Raw genomic sequence first — 14,571 nt, 5'->3', positions numbered from 1 at the left:
TATATATGTATATATATATATATATATATATAGGCGCAGGAGTGGCTGTGTGGTAAGTAGCTTGCTTACTAACCACATGGTTCCAGGTTCGGTCCCACTGCGTGGCACCTTGGGCAAGTGTCTCCTACTATAGCCTCGGGCTGACCAAAGCCTTGTGAGTGGATTTGGTAGACGGAAACTGAAAGAAGCCCGTCGTATATATGTATATATATATATATGTGTGTGTGTGTTTGTGTGTGTGTGTTTGTGTGTGTGTTTGTGTGTCTGTGTTTGTCCCCCTAGCATTGCTTGACAACCGATGCTGGTGTGTTTACGTCCCCGTCACCTAGCGGTTCGGCAAAAGAGACCGATAGAATAAGTACTGGGCTTACAAAAGAATAAGTCCCGGGGGCCAAGTTGCTCGATTGACTAAAGGCGGTGCTCCAGCATGGCCGCAGTCAAATGACTGAAACAAGTAAAAGAGTAAAAAGAGTAAAAGAGAAGGATTGTGATAAATACCTGTTTTGTGGTGAAAACTTCGTAGTAGTTTAGCAGCAGAGTAGCAACGAGGTCGATGAGGCATAGCAGAACACCACTCAGCATGGCCAGCTGCATTTCGAGAGGTAGCAGAGCGTAAATTAAATAGACACAGAACACTACACACCAAACACCTTCTGTCATGCTGTGGAGGTTGCTGGTTGTGATGACCGTGATGAGAATGAGGCAGAGTATAAAGATCATTGCGAAACACATGTAGCGCATCTGCGTCCGAGTGAAGCAACTCTTGTTGCAAACGACCACCTGGATGAGGAGGGCGATAAAGGTGAGCGAGAGAACGGTACCGGGAGCGAAGTGCTTCATGCCTCCCACGTAATAGATGATGATGAGGAGGATGCATATGAACGAGACGAGGAGTATAAAGAGGGTGAGATTGGTTTTGTTCAGTTTGAAGAAATAACGCTGGTAGAGCTCTTCCAGGGTTTTGTTGAAAATTTTCGACTGGAACGGCTTCCGAAGGAACCGCAGACTAAACTGTCCGCAGTCTGTATCGGAGAACACCGGAATCTCGGTAGTCAAATGTTCAGTTTTAATGACTTTTGGAGCAGGTTGGCTCTCTTCTGCCTCAAACCGTTCCTCGGCACGGTCCCACGCTGTCTTGCGCATCTGAGAACTGCTACGAGAGACAGTGCGCTGCTGTTGAGAAATCGGTGATATTCTCCCAGATTTGGCAAATGCCTGGGAGTTTTTCTTCTTGATTATGGCATTACCGTTTGCACAATGGTTTGATGTCAGCAAAGAATTTTCCAGATTTTTATTCTGTGAGCAAGTGGTCAGAGGTAATGAAGGTACTTCCAGACTATCACTGGTTGAGCAAGGAATGGTTACATTAGCATTCGACTCCAGACCATTACTATTAGAATGGTCGATGGGGCTTACCAGGGATGACACGGGCGCCACGGGTGACATGGGTGACACGGGTGACACGGGCGACACGGGTGACACGGGCGACACGGGTGACTGTGGGTTCTTTGATGAGTTAACGACCGTGCCACTCACAGTGTGTTGTTCCAAGCCGTTTTTGTCTTGTGGTTCTGGGTTCACACTAAGTCCGTTCACCATATTCGAGGGTTTCAGGTATTCCACATTGGGGCCCTTCTTTGCCTGTAGGGTTTCTTCTTGGTTCTTGGTCGGCTCTGAACAATTTCTCTCATTAATTGATTCCTTGGCCCCTTCAGTTGGGCTTTGCTGCTGGGATTCGTCTGCATTTTGTTCTGCAATCGACAAAAGAAAAGAAAGAAAAAAAAGCAATAAATAATAATGGTTACCACAGTATGGAGAAAGGATATTTAAAAGATGATGATGATGATGGTGATGATGATGGTGATGGTGGTGATGGTAATGGTGATGATGATGATGATGATGATGATGATGATGATGATGATGATGGTGATGATGATGATGATGATGATGATGATGATGATGATGATGATGATGGTGGTAATGGTGATGATGGTGATGATGATGATAAACAACTGCCAATATACACAATATAGGGCTGTGAGCTGGCAGAATCGTTAGCACGCCGGGCGAAATGCGTAGCCGTATTTCGTCTGCCATTATGTTCTGAGTTAAAATTCCGCCGAGGTCGACTTTGCCTTTCATCCTTTCGGGGTCGATTAAATAAGTACCAGTTATGCACTGGGGTCGATGTAATCAACTTAATCCCTTTGTCTGTCCTTGTTTGTCCCCTCTATGTTTAGCCCCTTTGTGGGCAATAAAGAAATGAATATATACAAACTGCAGAATTACGAAAACTAAACCACGGCAAAACCTATAAAAACGCAAGAAAAATTTTATGATGTAAATATCTATATGTGTGTGTGTGTGTGTGTATTATTATTGTTATTTTTTTCTATTTGTAATTATTTTTTTCTATTTGTAATTAAAACCAAGGCCAAGGTCAGTCCTCTCATTGGTCGCTTGCAGCAGTACACACATTTGATCTCTGCTGACCGCAAGGGTGTGATGCTTCTTTTGATTCCTGATTGCACTACTACTGTTGCTGCTGCTGCTACTACTACTACTACTACTGCTACAAATAATATACTTCTTTATTACACACAAGGGGCTAAACACAGAGGGGACAAACAAGGACAGACAAAGGGATTAAGTCGAATACATCGACCCCAGTGCGTAACTGGTACTTAATTTATCGACCCCGAAAGGATGAAAGGCAAAGTCGACTTAGGTGGAATTTGAACTCAGAACGTAGTGGTAGATGAAATACCACTAAGCATTTCACCCGGCGTGCTAACGGTTCTGCCAGCTCGCCACCCTATATTGTGTATATTGGCAGTTGTTTATCATCACCATCACCATCATCATCATCATCATCATCACCATTACAATCACCATCAGCATCTTGCCTGGAGACAAATACCACATGTGACAGCGTTTACATCCTGCTGACAGAACATATATCTCATTACCATTTCTACCATCGCTGCCGCCAATGCCATCGCCATCCTACTGGAAATAGCTCGGAAACCACATGATGGTTTTGTCTTTTGTCTCCTTGTCTCTGTCTCCCTCTGGCTGGCAATTCAATATCTGCCTCTTTCTACAATGCTACATGAAATCTGTCGGCCGGCCATTTGACATCTCTCAAGCGGCAGGTCATGACTTAGACTAATTTAAAACTTCTCAAAATAAAATCCCACCTCACCATCCAGAAAATGGTGATGCCTGGGACCTCTGAACCTCACCCAAGGAACCAGACAACTGGTTAACCCTGTGCACTTACTGCATGGCTCTGGATACCAACCATGGAAATATCCCCTAGAACCTGTGTCGTTTGAAGAAGTGTTCATCAGTGACCTTAGGTTTTGACTCTGGGTACCAAAAGTCTTTAAATCAGGACCAACCTCCTCAAGAACATGTAGCAAATCAAACGAGGGATATTCCCGAAACTGACGCTTGGGGTCAGCTACCAAACCTGTCTCAAAGAAATAGAAATACAGGACAGAAATCGACTAAGGAGGAATATATCGAAGTTTTGCACGCTTATTATTATTCAACACTAAACCCAGAAACATCAACCACACAAAAAGAGACCTACAATATCTGGAGATGCCAAAACCCGCATAGGAGGCTGTACATGGACAGTAATAAATTAGGAGCTATGAGATATGATCATGATGATAATCATCATCATCGTTTAACATCCGTTTTCCATGCTAGCATGGGTTGGATGGGTTGATCGGGGTCTGGGAAGCCAGGAGGCCGCACCAGGCTCCAGTCTGATCTGGCAGTGTTTCTACAGCTGGATGCCCTTCCTAACGCCAACCCCTCTGTGAGTGTAGTGGGTGCTTTTTATGTGCCAGGCAAGGCTGGCAATGGCCATGATTGGTTGGTGCTTTTTACGCGGCACTGGCATGGAAGCCAGTCAAGGCAGCGCTGGTAACAACCATGTTCGGATGGTGCTTTTTATGAGCCACCGGCACTGGTATCACAACTACAATTTCCATTGATTTTTTGATCGATTTCGATTTCACTTGCCTCAACAGGTCTTCGCAAGCAGAGTTTTGTGTCCAATGGCTACATCCCAGGTAAAGGCCCCGGGTTATGGTCTCACTTGTCCTGCTGGGTCTTCTTATGCACAGCATATTTCCAAAGGTCTCGAAAATATAAAAGTCTAACTGATAACGAAATTGACAAAATAGTCAGATCAGTCAAAAGTCAGCTCAACCCATGGGCAAAAAGCTCTGAAATGATTAGCTCAAACCAGCAAACTGGGTACACAGAACCCTATGAAGGTGAACCATCATACATGGGTCATACATATCATCATCTGGAAAAGATTTTCTGACTAGAAAGGGTATGGCCTGGTCAGCCTGTAATGACATGCATAAGATCTGGTCATCAAATCTAAGTAGAGACTTCAAACTTGAAATCTTCAAAGCCACAGTTGAACCAATTCTACTATATGGCTCAGAAACCTGGACGTTATCAAAGAAGCTTGAGAGGCGGTTGGATGGAACCTACACTCGCCTCCTTATGAGAGCTCAAAATCTCTCGTGGAAGCATCATCCAACCAAAATACAAATATATGGGAAACTACCACCTGTATCATCTCTTGTGAAAGGTAGGAGAGTCCAGTTTGCTGGACATTGTTGTAGAGCTGAAAAAGAGGTAATTTCTACTCTCCTCCTCTGGAAGCCATCTACTCGCAATACCAGAGGGCGCACACTCTCCTACCCTGATGTAATCTCCAGGGATACAGGCATCCAGCAATAGGACCTCCGTAATGCTATGATGGACCATGAAGTCTGGCGTAGCATGGTAAATTTCATTGTCTCGACCACGGTCGAACAATGATGATGATGATGGACCATCAGTTGATGTTAAGAACACGATAAATGATTACGTCAGCAATGAACTGTTGGATGGAAGACTAGAACAATATCTGATACAATTACGTCAATCTTTCCACGAAAGAGCAGCATTTCCCAAAATTATTAATACTAATAAGAACAGAAAAGTAATCAAAGAAGTTGATTAAGCGCTTGGAGAGCTTGTTGAGAACAGAGAAAATGCCCTCAGAGTGATTGATCGACTTGTTTACTCGGCTGCTTGTGTTGCGACTCAGAGATGCGGAATTAAAATTAGAGATGGAGAAGGAAAAAGTGCAATGTACACAAACAACCTGGATAGAAGGAAAGAATGAACCGGAAAATAATCCAGGCAAGAACAGAAATAGCTTTTCTACTTGAAACCAGCAGAGGGAAAACTAAAAAGAACAATTGCTAAACATGACCTTCACAAAGAAACAAAGGATACACAGATTGAAATCCTCAAACGAAAAACCACAATTAAAAAACAAAAGACTGGCAAGATACGACAAAACACTCAGGATTCCTTAGAAACAAAAATTACTATTCAAGGAGAACACAAAAAAATTCTACAGGGAACTGGGGAAAAATACCATTATTGTGAAAACACCTCCTCCCCAACAGCAAACTGAAGGGTTTTTGGAAAAACATTTGGAGAAATCCAAAGGAGTTTAATCAGAATGTACATAGGGTCAGGGACATAAAAGGGGCCCAATGCCCTCTTCAAATATCAAGAATGGCAGGATATAAGAACTGAAGAAGTGAAAGTGGTGCTCGCCAAGTCAAAGAAATGGTAGAAAATCTTTGGCCAGAAAATTAATCATCTACTCTATATGGATGATCAAAAAATGTTTGCCAAAAATGACAAAGAATTAGATCTTTTGAATATTATCAAAGAATTCTGATATAGGTATGGAATTCGGACTTGATAAATGTGCAAAAGCTACTTTCAAGACAAGGAAGTTCGTAAAGGCAGAAAACATAGAACTTGAAACTACCACAGCTATTTGAAACCTAGACCAATCCAAAGTATACAAATATCTGGGAACCGATGAAAGTAATGGTAACTGGCACTCTAAAATGACAGAGAAAATCCGCAAGGAATACCACCGAAGGGTAAGAATGGTCCTAAACTCAGAATTAAATGCTGCTTAGGGAATTAATGCAATCAATTCTTTGGCCATACCAGTAACCACATATAGCTTTGGTATCATTAGGTGGTGTCTCACTGACATGCAGAATATGGAAGGAAAGGTCCATAAAATCTTTACAAGATACTGAATGCACCATCCAAAATCAGATGTAGACAAGATTTATCTTCCAAGAAAAATAGGTGGAAGGGGCCTGATACAGCTCAAACAATCCTTCAAATTAGTAATAATAGGCCTTGAAATGAACCTTAATACAACAAGAGATGTGCTCTTCTGAACTGCATTGAAGCATGAAGATTCCAAGCAAGCTTCAGTCATGAAGCTTAATAAGAAATTTAAAAAGTCTCTTGGCCTACAAGTTAATAATAAGAATGACCAAAAGATACCAAGATAATGACAGACCTACCATTGCTTCTCCTAATTTAGAAATTAACAAACAGAATGATCAACAAGATCCAAATAGTGACAAACCTATCACTGACGCACATATATATCATGGGATTCTTTCAGTTTCCTTCTACCAAATTCAGCAAGTGTGTGTGTGTGTGTGTGTGTGTGTGTGTGTGTATGCTTCTTTGTACCTTTCTAATCTTGTCTGCTCATGGGAAAATATTACCTTACTTTGAAATGAGGGAGGGTTAGTGACAGGAAGAGTATCTGGCTGTAGAAAGTGTTCCCAGACAAATTCTTCTTGACCCATGCAAGCATGGAAAAGTGGACATCAAATAATGATAACAATGATGATGACAATGATGATGATGACGATGATGGTGGTGATGATAATGATAGCTATGATGGTGATGATGATGATGATTATGACATTGATGACGATGACAGCAATGATGACGATGATGGTGGCGGTGATGATAATGATAGCAATGATGATGATGATGATGATAATGATGGTGGTGGTGATGATGGTGATGATGATGATGACAATGACGGTAATGATGGTGATGAAGATGAAGAATTTTTGTCGGACAAAGTTGATGGCTCCTGAAATACAAAGATGTGATGGGGGTGGGTGGGGTGGGGTGCATCCGACTGTAAGTCTTCCCCTTGGTGCACGACGACCTTCCCCTTCCACGACCACCACCACTAACGTTAGCAACAACACACAAAAGAGTCCACTCACCTGCCAAATGGTAGCCAACCTCTGAGTATCCTCTGCCGACATGGAGACTCAGTTTGTTCAGAACTGACATAGTTTATGCAGCAGCAGCAGTAGTAGTAGTAGTAGTGGTGGTGGTGGTAGTAGTAATAGTGTTGGTGGTGGTGCTTGTTGTGGTTGTTCCGTTGATGTTTTCTTGGTGGTGGTGTTAGGGGTAGTGGTAGTGGTGGTAGTGGTGGTGGTAGTAGTAGTAGTGGTGGCGGTGGTAGTAGTCGTGGTGGTAGTAGTAATAGTGGTAGTAGTAGTAGAGGTGGTGGTAGTAGTAGTGGTGGTGATGTTTGCAGTGATGGTTGTGGTGGTGGTGGTAGTAGTAGTTGGGGATCTGAGGAAGAGCTGTTGTTGTTGCTGTTGTTATTTAGCCCCAGGCCAGCCAGTCTGCATTGGACAGACTTATACTCAAAGACACTCCAGATGTGACCATCCTGTCTTGTTACATATAACAACCTACACTGTCCAGTACATACATCCTTTATGTAGCGTGTTGTGTGTGTGTATGTATATGTGTGTGTTTGTATGTGTTTGTGTATGTGTGTGAGAGAGAATGAGTGTGTGTGTGTGGTGATTGTATGTGTGTGTGGTTGTGTGTTTGTATGTGTGTTTGTATGTGTGTGTGTGTGTGGTGATTGTATGTGTGTGTGGTTGTGTGTTTGTATGTGTGTGTGTGTGTGGTGATTGTATGTGTGTGTGGTTGTGAGTTTGTGTATGTGTGTGTGTGAGTGTCTTTGTGTGTGTTTGTATGTTTGTATGTGTGTGTGTGTGTGTGTGGTGAATGTATATGTGTGTGTGTGTCCGTGTGTTTGTATGTGTGTGTGTGTGTGTGCGATTAAGCTGCTATTTCTCACTGGCCTAGCTGCTCCTCTACAGGATACCTTGTATTGTTGTTAACCATAGATTAAACCCAACCCTGACTGAGCAGACCCAGCGTTCCAACCTTGACCACCCCTTGCCATTTTATTTGGTTATTTCCAAACAGCTTCACAAAAGTTCCTGCTGTTGTTGTGGTTGTAGTTGTGTGCAGTGTTACAAAGTGTTGATCTTGTTACTGTAGTTAATGCTGTTAAATGTAATAGTAGAAGTAGTAGTAGTAGTAATGATGGTGGTAGTAAAAGTAGTGGTGGTGGTGGTAGTAGAAATAGTAGTAGTAGTAGCAGTAGTAGTAGAAGTGGTGATGTTAATAGCAAAAGCAACAGCAGTGGTTGTTATTGTTGTTGTTGCTGCTGTTGCAGTTGTTAACCACTGTTGTTGCTTAGTAGTAGTAGTAGCAGCAGCAGTAGTGGTGGTGGTGGTAGTAGTAGTAGTAGTAGTAGCAGTGGTAATAGTAGTAGTAGTAGCAGCAGCAGTTGCAGTAGTGGCAATAGTAATAGTAGTAGTAGTAGAGGTGGTAGTAGTTGTAGTAGTAGTAGCCTCAGCAGTAGTGGTAGTGGTGGTAGTAGTAGTGGTAGTAGTAGTAGTAGTAGTAGTAGTAGTAGTAGTAGTAGTAGTGGTAGTAGTAGAGGTGGTGGTAGTGGTTGTTGTTGTTATTTTTCTTGTAGTTGTTGTCAATTGTTGGAGTTGTATAATCCAGGAGCGAAGTGACCCCTTTTCCAAATCGAAGCGAGGAAAGGGTCCACACATCAAGGTCCCCCAAACGGAAGTTTGTTTTTTGGAAACGCACAAATTCCCCCAAAGATTTCTCCGAGCGGAAACGAAATGAATTCTTGCGAAGGACGACGGCGCCCACCAGCGTAATTAACGTTCGGACTGATTCTGTACAGCATGGAATCAGTCTTGGGAATGGCCTCGCAGAGAGACAGAGGGGTGGCTGGGGGTGACCAGGTAGATGGCTGCATATAGGTATATTTGTGGACAGACAGACAGACACACACACACACACATTTGAATAAAGAAAGAGATACACAAGTACATACACACCTTGGAAATAGAGCAGCTGCAAAATTTTGTTGTATAATTATATATGTATATATATTTACATATATACATATAATGTATGCATATGTATATATGTTATATAATATATATATATATATATATATATATATGCTCATTCATATACATATTCATATATGTATATATATATATATATATATATTATAATATATATATACATACATACATATATATGTATGAATATGTATATATATGTTATATATATAGCTATATATTATATATATTATATATAATATATGCTCATTCATATACATATTCATATATGTATATATATTATATATATATATATATATATATATATATATATACATGTATGTATATATATATATATGTATGCACACTACATATATATTATATATATAGTGTATGTATATATAATGTATGCACACACACATATGTGTTATATATATATATAATACTCATTCTTTCATATATATACATATATATATATATATATAATCAATATATATTATGTATATAAATAACCAAAACTCACACACATACTATGCATGTAGTATATATATATATATATATATATATGTTACTATGCGTATGTGTGCATAAGCGCACATATGATGCATAATAATATGCGGGTACTCAGTATTCCAAATATGCATGGAGACATGACGGAGGGTGGGGGGGGATATGGAGTGGAATGTGAGTATTGAACGAAGAGATAGATAGAGAGAGATATAGAGAGAGAGCTGAGCAGAGCCGAGAGAGGAGACCGAGAAGAGGAGAGAGAAGAGACGAGAGGAGAAGAGAGAGTGAGGAGAGCGAGAGAGAGAGAGAGAAGAGAGGAGAGAGGAGAGAGAGGAGAGAGAGAGCAGCAAACAGACTCACAAACAGAAACAGAAAGATAGTTAAACAAATAGCATAATATATTTACATGTATGTATGCATATATGTGTGTGTGTGTGTGTGCTATTAAGTTAGACACGGCCTAGGACAATGTTAACCAAAACTTATCTAAGTATATATATATATATATATTTGTGTTATCCCATAAATAATGCAGTTTTTTCAATTGCCTGAACTACAAGTCAAAGGAAGATGGGATAAACTACCTGTATCAACTTGCTATAAAATCAGGTAGTAATTTTACCTGATTATTACTCTTGCTGCAAGTTTTGAAGAATGCAGTTCGATTTTAACAGATATCTTTTCAAAGCTATAATGGAAGTGACAAACAAGCATATTTGGCATATTTTGCTTTATGAATTCAATAAAGGCAACAATGCAACGGAAAGTGCGAGGAATATTAATGCAGTGTATGGGGATTGGACAATAAGTATAAGCCGTTGTCAACGGTGGTTCCAGAAATTCCGAGCTGGACACTACAGCTTAGAAGATGAGCCTTGTCCTAAAAGATCTATAGAGCTCAATGAGGACATCTTGCAAACCTTGTTGGAACAAAATCCCATCGTACTTGTTGAGGAATTGGTAGAGAAGGTTTGGTTTGGTCATTCAATCATTCATCAATCTGTGCATGCCATTGGAAAAGTCAGTAAATTGGGTCAATAGGTTCCTCACAAACTTTCCGAGTCTAATCACATGCAGAGAGTGAATGTGTGCTCTTCTTTGCTGTCACATCTCATGAATGAACCTTTTTTGGACCAAATAGTGGTAATGAGAAATGGGTTCTTTATAAAAATGTCAAGTGCCAAAGACAGTGAATAGGGAAAGGAGAAACACTGGAAACCCAGGCTAAAGGAGGTCTTCACTAACATATGGGATATGGAAGGTTTAGTCCACCTTGAACTTTTAAACCCAAACCAAACTATAACAAATGAGATCTATTGTGAGCAGCTTGAGCGGCTAAGGTAAGCGCTAGAAGGAAAATGATTGTCTTTGGTTTCAAGATGAAAGGGATTCTTCCATCAGGATAATGCTTGACTATATACAGTGAGGATGACATTCCAAAGGCTGGGGCAGTTTGAATGGGAAACGATGCCCCACCAACCATATTTGCCAGACATTGCCCCATCTGATTATCATTTATTCCGCAGTCTTCAAAATCATTTGGACAAAAAAAATATGAATTCTGTAGATGAGGTCAGGACAGTACTAGAGGAGTATTTTTCGACACGGACAAGGAATTTTGGAAGAGGGGCCTTGCAAGTCTACCAGAGAGATGGAAGGGCATTGTAGAAAATGAAGGAGAGTATATTTTAGATTAAAAAAGAACTTTGTCTTAATTTTGAAAAATAAAAGATGTATAAAAAACTGCATTCTTACATGAATTACATGAAGGGTACACGAAGGGTCTGTCAAGGGCTCAATCACTTGCGCACATTAATTTTACAAGATGGCCATTCCATTGATTGGCTCAACTGGAAACCCCATTTTTGTAACTGATAGAGAGCCAGCCCATATGTATGTGTGTGTATATGTGTATAGATGTTCTTCTTGAGAACTACATTAAGGGTACACGTGTCTGTGAAGTACTCAGCCACTTACACATTATTTGTTTACTGATTGGAACCCTCATTGTCGCAACTGATGGAGAGCCTGTATGTGCGTATGTATGCATGCATGTATATGTGTGTATGTATATGTATGTATGGGTGTGTGTATGTATGTATGTATGCATGCACGTATATGTGTGTGTGTGTGTGTGTATGTATGAGTGTGTGCATGTATGTGTGCATGTGTGTGTATGTGTGTGTGTATGGGTGTGCATGTATGTATTTATGTGTTTGTTTGTGTATGTATGTGTATGTGCTTCTGTATGCATACATGTATGTATGTGTGAGTGTGTGTGTGCATGTATGTGTTTGTGTGTATATATGTGTGCGTATGTATGTACGTGTATGGGTGTGTATGTATGTTTGTGTGTGTGTGTGTGTATATATGCATGTATGTGTGTGTATATATGTGTATGTATGTGTGCGTATGTATGTACGTGTATGGGTGTGTATGTATGTTTGTGTGTGTGTGTGTATATATGCATGTATGTGTGTGTATATATGTGTATGTATGTGTGTATGTATGTATGTGTATGTATATTTGTATGTATGTGTATATATATGTATGTATGTGTGTGTGTGAATGTATATGTATGTATGTGTGTATGTGTATATATATGTATGTATGTATGTATATATATATGTATGTATGTGTGTGTATATATGCAAGTACGTATGTGCGTGTATGTGCATGTGTGTGTGTGTGTGTGTGTGTGTGTCTACCTGCTATAAAGGTAACAAGTTTAACCAGCAGCGCTCAGAGGAGCCACGATGGCGAACGTTGTAGCTCTCACCTTTCCATGATTTACACAGATTTATAAACCTCAGATTGCATACGTTATTCTATAACTTACGGCCATGTTTAACATCTGCAACAGTACAAGGCATGTGTAGATGTACAACACACACACACTATATCTGTATGTGCATATATATATATATATATATATATATATATATATATATATATATACATATGTATATATACATATATGTATTTATACATATGTATATATATATATATATATGTAATATATATATATATATACGTATATGTATATATATGTATATATACATATGTATATATACACATATATGTATGTACATATAATTATATATATATATATGTATATTTCTATATATAGGCATGTGTGTATATGTAAACAGTAGTATATGCACACAACATGTGTATATATATATTTATCAATACATACACACACACAGACACACATACACACACATTTGCATTTCTATGATTGTGAGTTTGTGTCCGTATATATGCATGTGTAAATACATGCATGTTTATATATATATATATATGTAAATATATGCACATGCACACACACACACATATAATATACATACGTATATATATATATATTATATATATAATATATATATATATATTATATGTCTGTATATATATATATATATTTATTGTCTGTATATATATATATATTATATATATATATATATATGTGTTTGTATATATATATGTGTGTGTGTGTGTATATACGTGTATATATATATGTGTGTTTGTATATATATATATATATATATATTTATGTGTATATAAATTGCTTTGATGTTGTTATACATGTTTATTTAACAATCCACGTTAAGCAGCCAATCCTGGTTCGTTAAGTGGCTCTCATTAACTGAGAGACACCAACACAGTCTGATAGGGAGTTGAAGACATTCACGGCACAAACGAGAGGTCCAGCTAATTACCTGACCTTTTGCCGACCTTTCCCTGGCAATTCATTAACCCCTCAACAGAGCTGTACAACTCTGCCGTGGAGTTAATTAAACAGGTGAGCAAATTAGTAATTTACTGGACATTTGTTTGGGCACCTGAGAAATTGATTTAACAATTAACTTGACCGTTAATTACTTAATTACGTGGTCACTTGTGAAATCACTAAAGAGCTGATCTTTTGTGATATGGGCGGAGGAGCTGGGGAAGGAAATGGTCAAATGTGAGGGGTTTACTCTTTCTCTGTCGTCTCTATGTGTGTGTGTGTGGAGGTATGTGGCTCAGTGGTTAATGGACTCATTAGCATAAGATTGCAGTTTCAATTCCTGGACTGGGTACTTATTTCATTGACACTGAAAAGATGAAAGCCAAAGTTGGCATTGGTGGGATTTGAACTCAGAACATAAAGACAGCTGAAATTCTTATTTCTTTACTACCCACAAGGGGCAAAACACAGAGGGGACAAACAAGGACAGACATAGGTATTAAGTCGATTACATCGACCTCAGTGCATAACTGGTACTTATTTAATCAACCCCGAAAGGATGAAAGGCAAAGTCGACCTCGGCGGTATTTGAACTCAGAACGTAGCGGCAGACGAAATGCCACTTAGCATTTCGCCCGGCGTGCTAACGTTTCTGCCATCTTGCCACCTTATTCTGAAATTCTGATAAGCATTTTGTTTGGCATGGTAATGATTTTGCCAGCTCAAAAGCAATAACAACAACAACAACAACCACAACAGCCAAATCTTCCTCAATTCCAACATTACAGTCTTTTCAAAAAACGGACACTTTAGACTAAGAAGTTCCAGATGTAGTGATTCTGGATAAAAGATGGAGTGGTCAAGGCTGGGGTGTCTTTGACCACTGGTCAACTGGATCAAGGCTGACAAGCTTCTTTCTGCTTCTTATTTCTTTACAGTCCACAAGGGGCTAAACGCAGAAGGGACAAACAAGGACAGACAAACGGATTAAGTCGATTACATCAACCCCAGTGTGTAACTGGTACTTATCGACCCTGAAAGGATGAAAGGCAAAGTCGACCTCGGCGGAATTTGAACTCAGAATGTAGTGGCAGATGAAAAACCGCTAAGCATTTCACCCGGCGTGCTAATGATTCCGCCAGCTCACCGCCTTAACTTCTTTCAGTTTCTACCTAGCAAATCCACTAGTGGAGACACATGGCTTAGTGGTTAGGGTGTTGG

At 39.6% G+C, this 14,571-nt stretch overlaps 1 protein-coding gene across 3 annotated transcripts in view; it reads right to left on the bottom strand.

Annotated features, from left to right (window-relative positions):
* The window catches only part of LOC115225862 (adenylate cyclase type 6), a 102,411-nt gene that overhangs the window by 82,000 nt on the left and 5,840 nt on the right, over window positions 1-14,571 (bottom strand). The window contains exons 1-3 of one of the 3 annotated variants that reach the window (XM_036514551.1): window positions 7,158-7,328; window positions 1,476-1,751; window positions 499-1,421 (exon numbers count right to left, since the gene is read on the bottom strand). In XM_036514551.1, coding sequence (XP_036370444.1) covers window positions 499-1,421; window positions 1,476-1,751; window positions 7,158-7,227 — 1,269 coding nt within the window. In that variant the 5' untranslated portion in view covers window positions 7,228-7,328. Of the gene's footprint in view, window positions 1-498; window positions 1,752-7,157; window positions 7,329-14,571 lie in introns of those variants that run through there. The other 2 variants (XM_036514550.1, XM_029796852.2) reach the window with 2 other exon arrangements.

Source organism: Octopus sinensis, linkage group LG28, assembly GCF_006345805.1.
Source record: "Octopus sinensis linkage group LG28, ASM634580v1, whole genome shotgun sequence".
In the NCBI taxonomy this organism is placed as follows: Eukaryota; Metazoa; Mollusca; class Cephalopoda; order Octopoda; family Octopodidae; genus Octopus; species Octopus sinensis.
The sequence above is the reverse complement of the archived record's forward strand: the minus strand, read 5'-3'. Positions and strand labels throughout refer to the sequence as shown.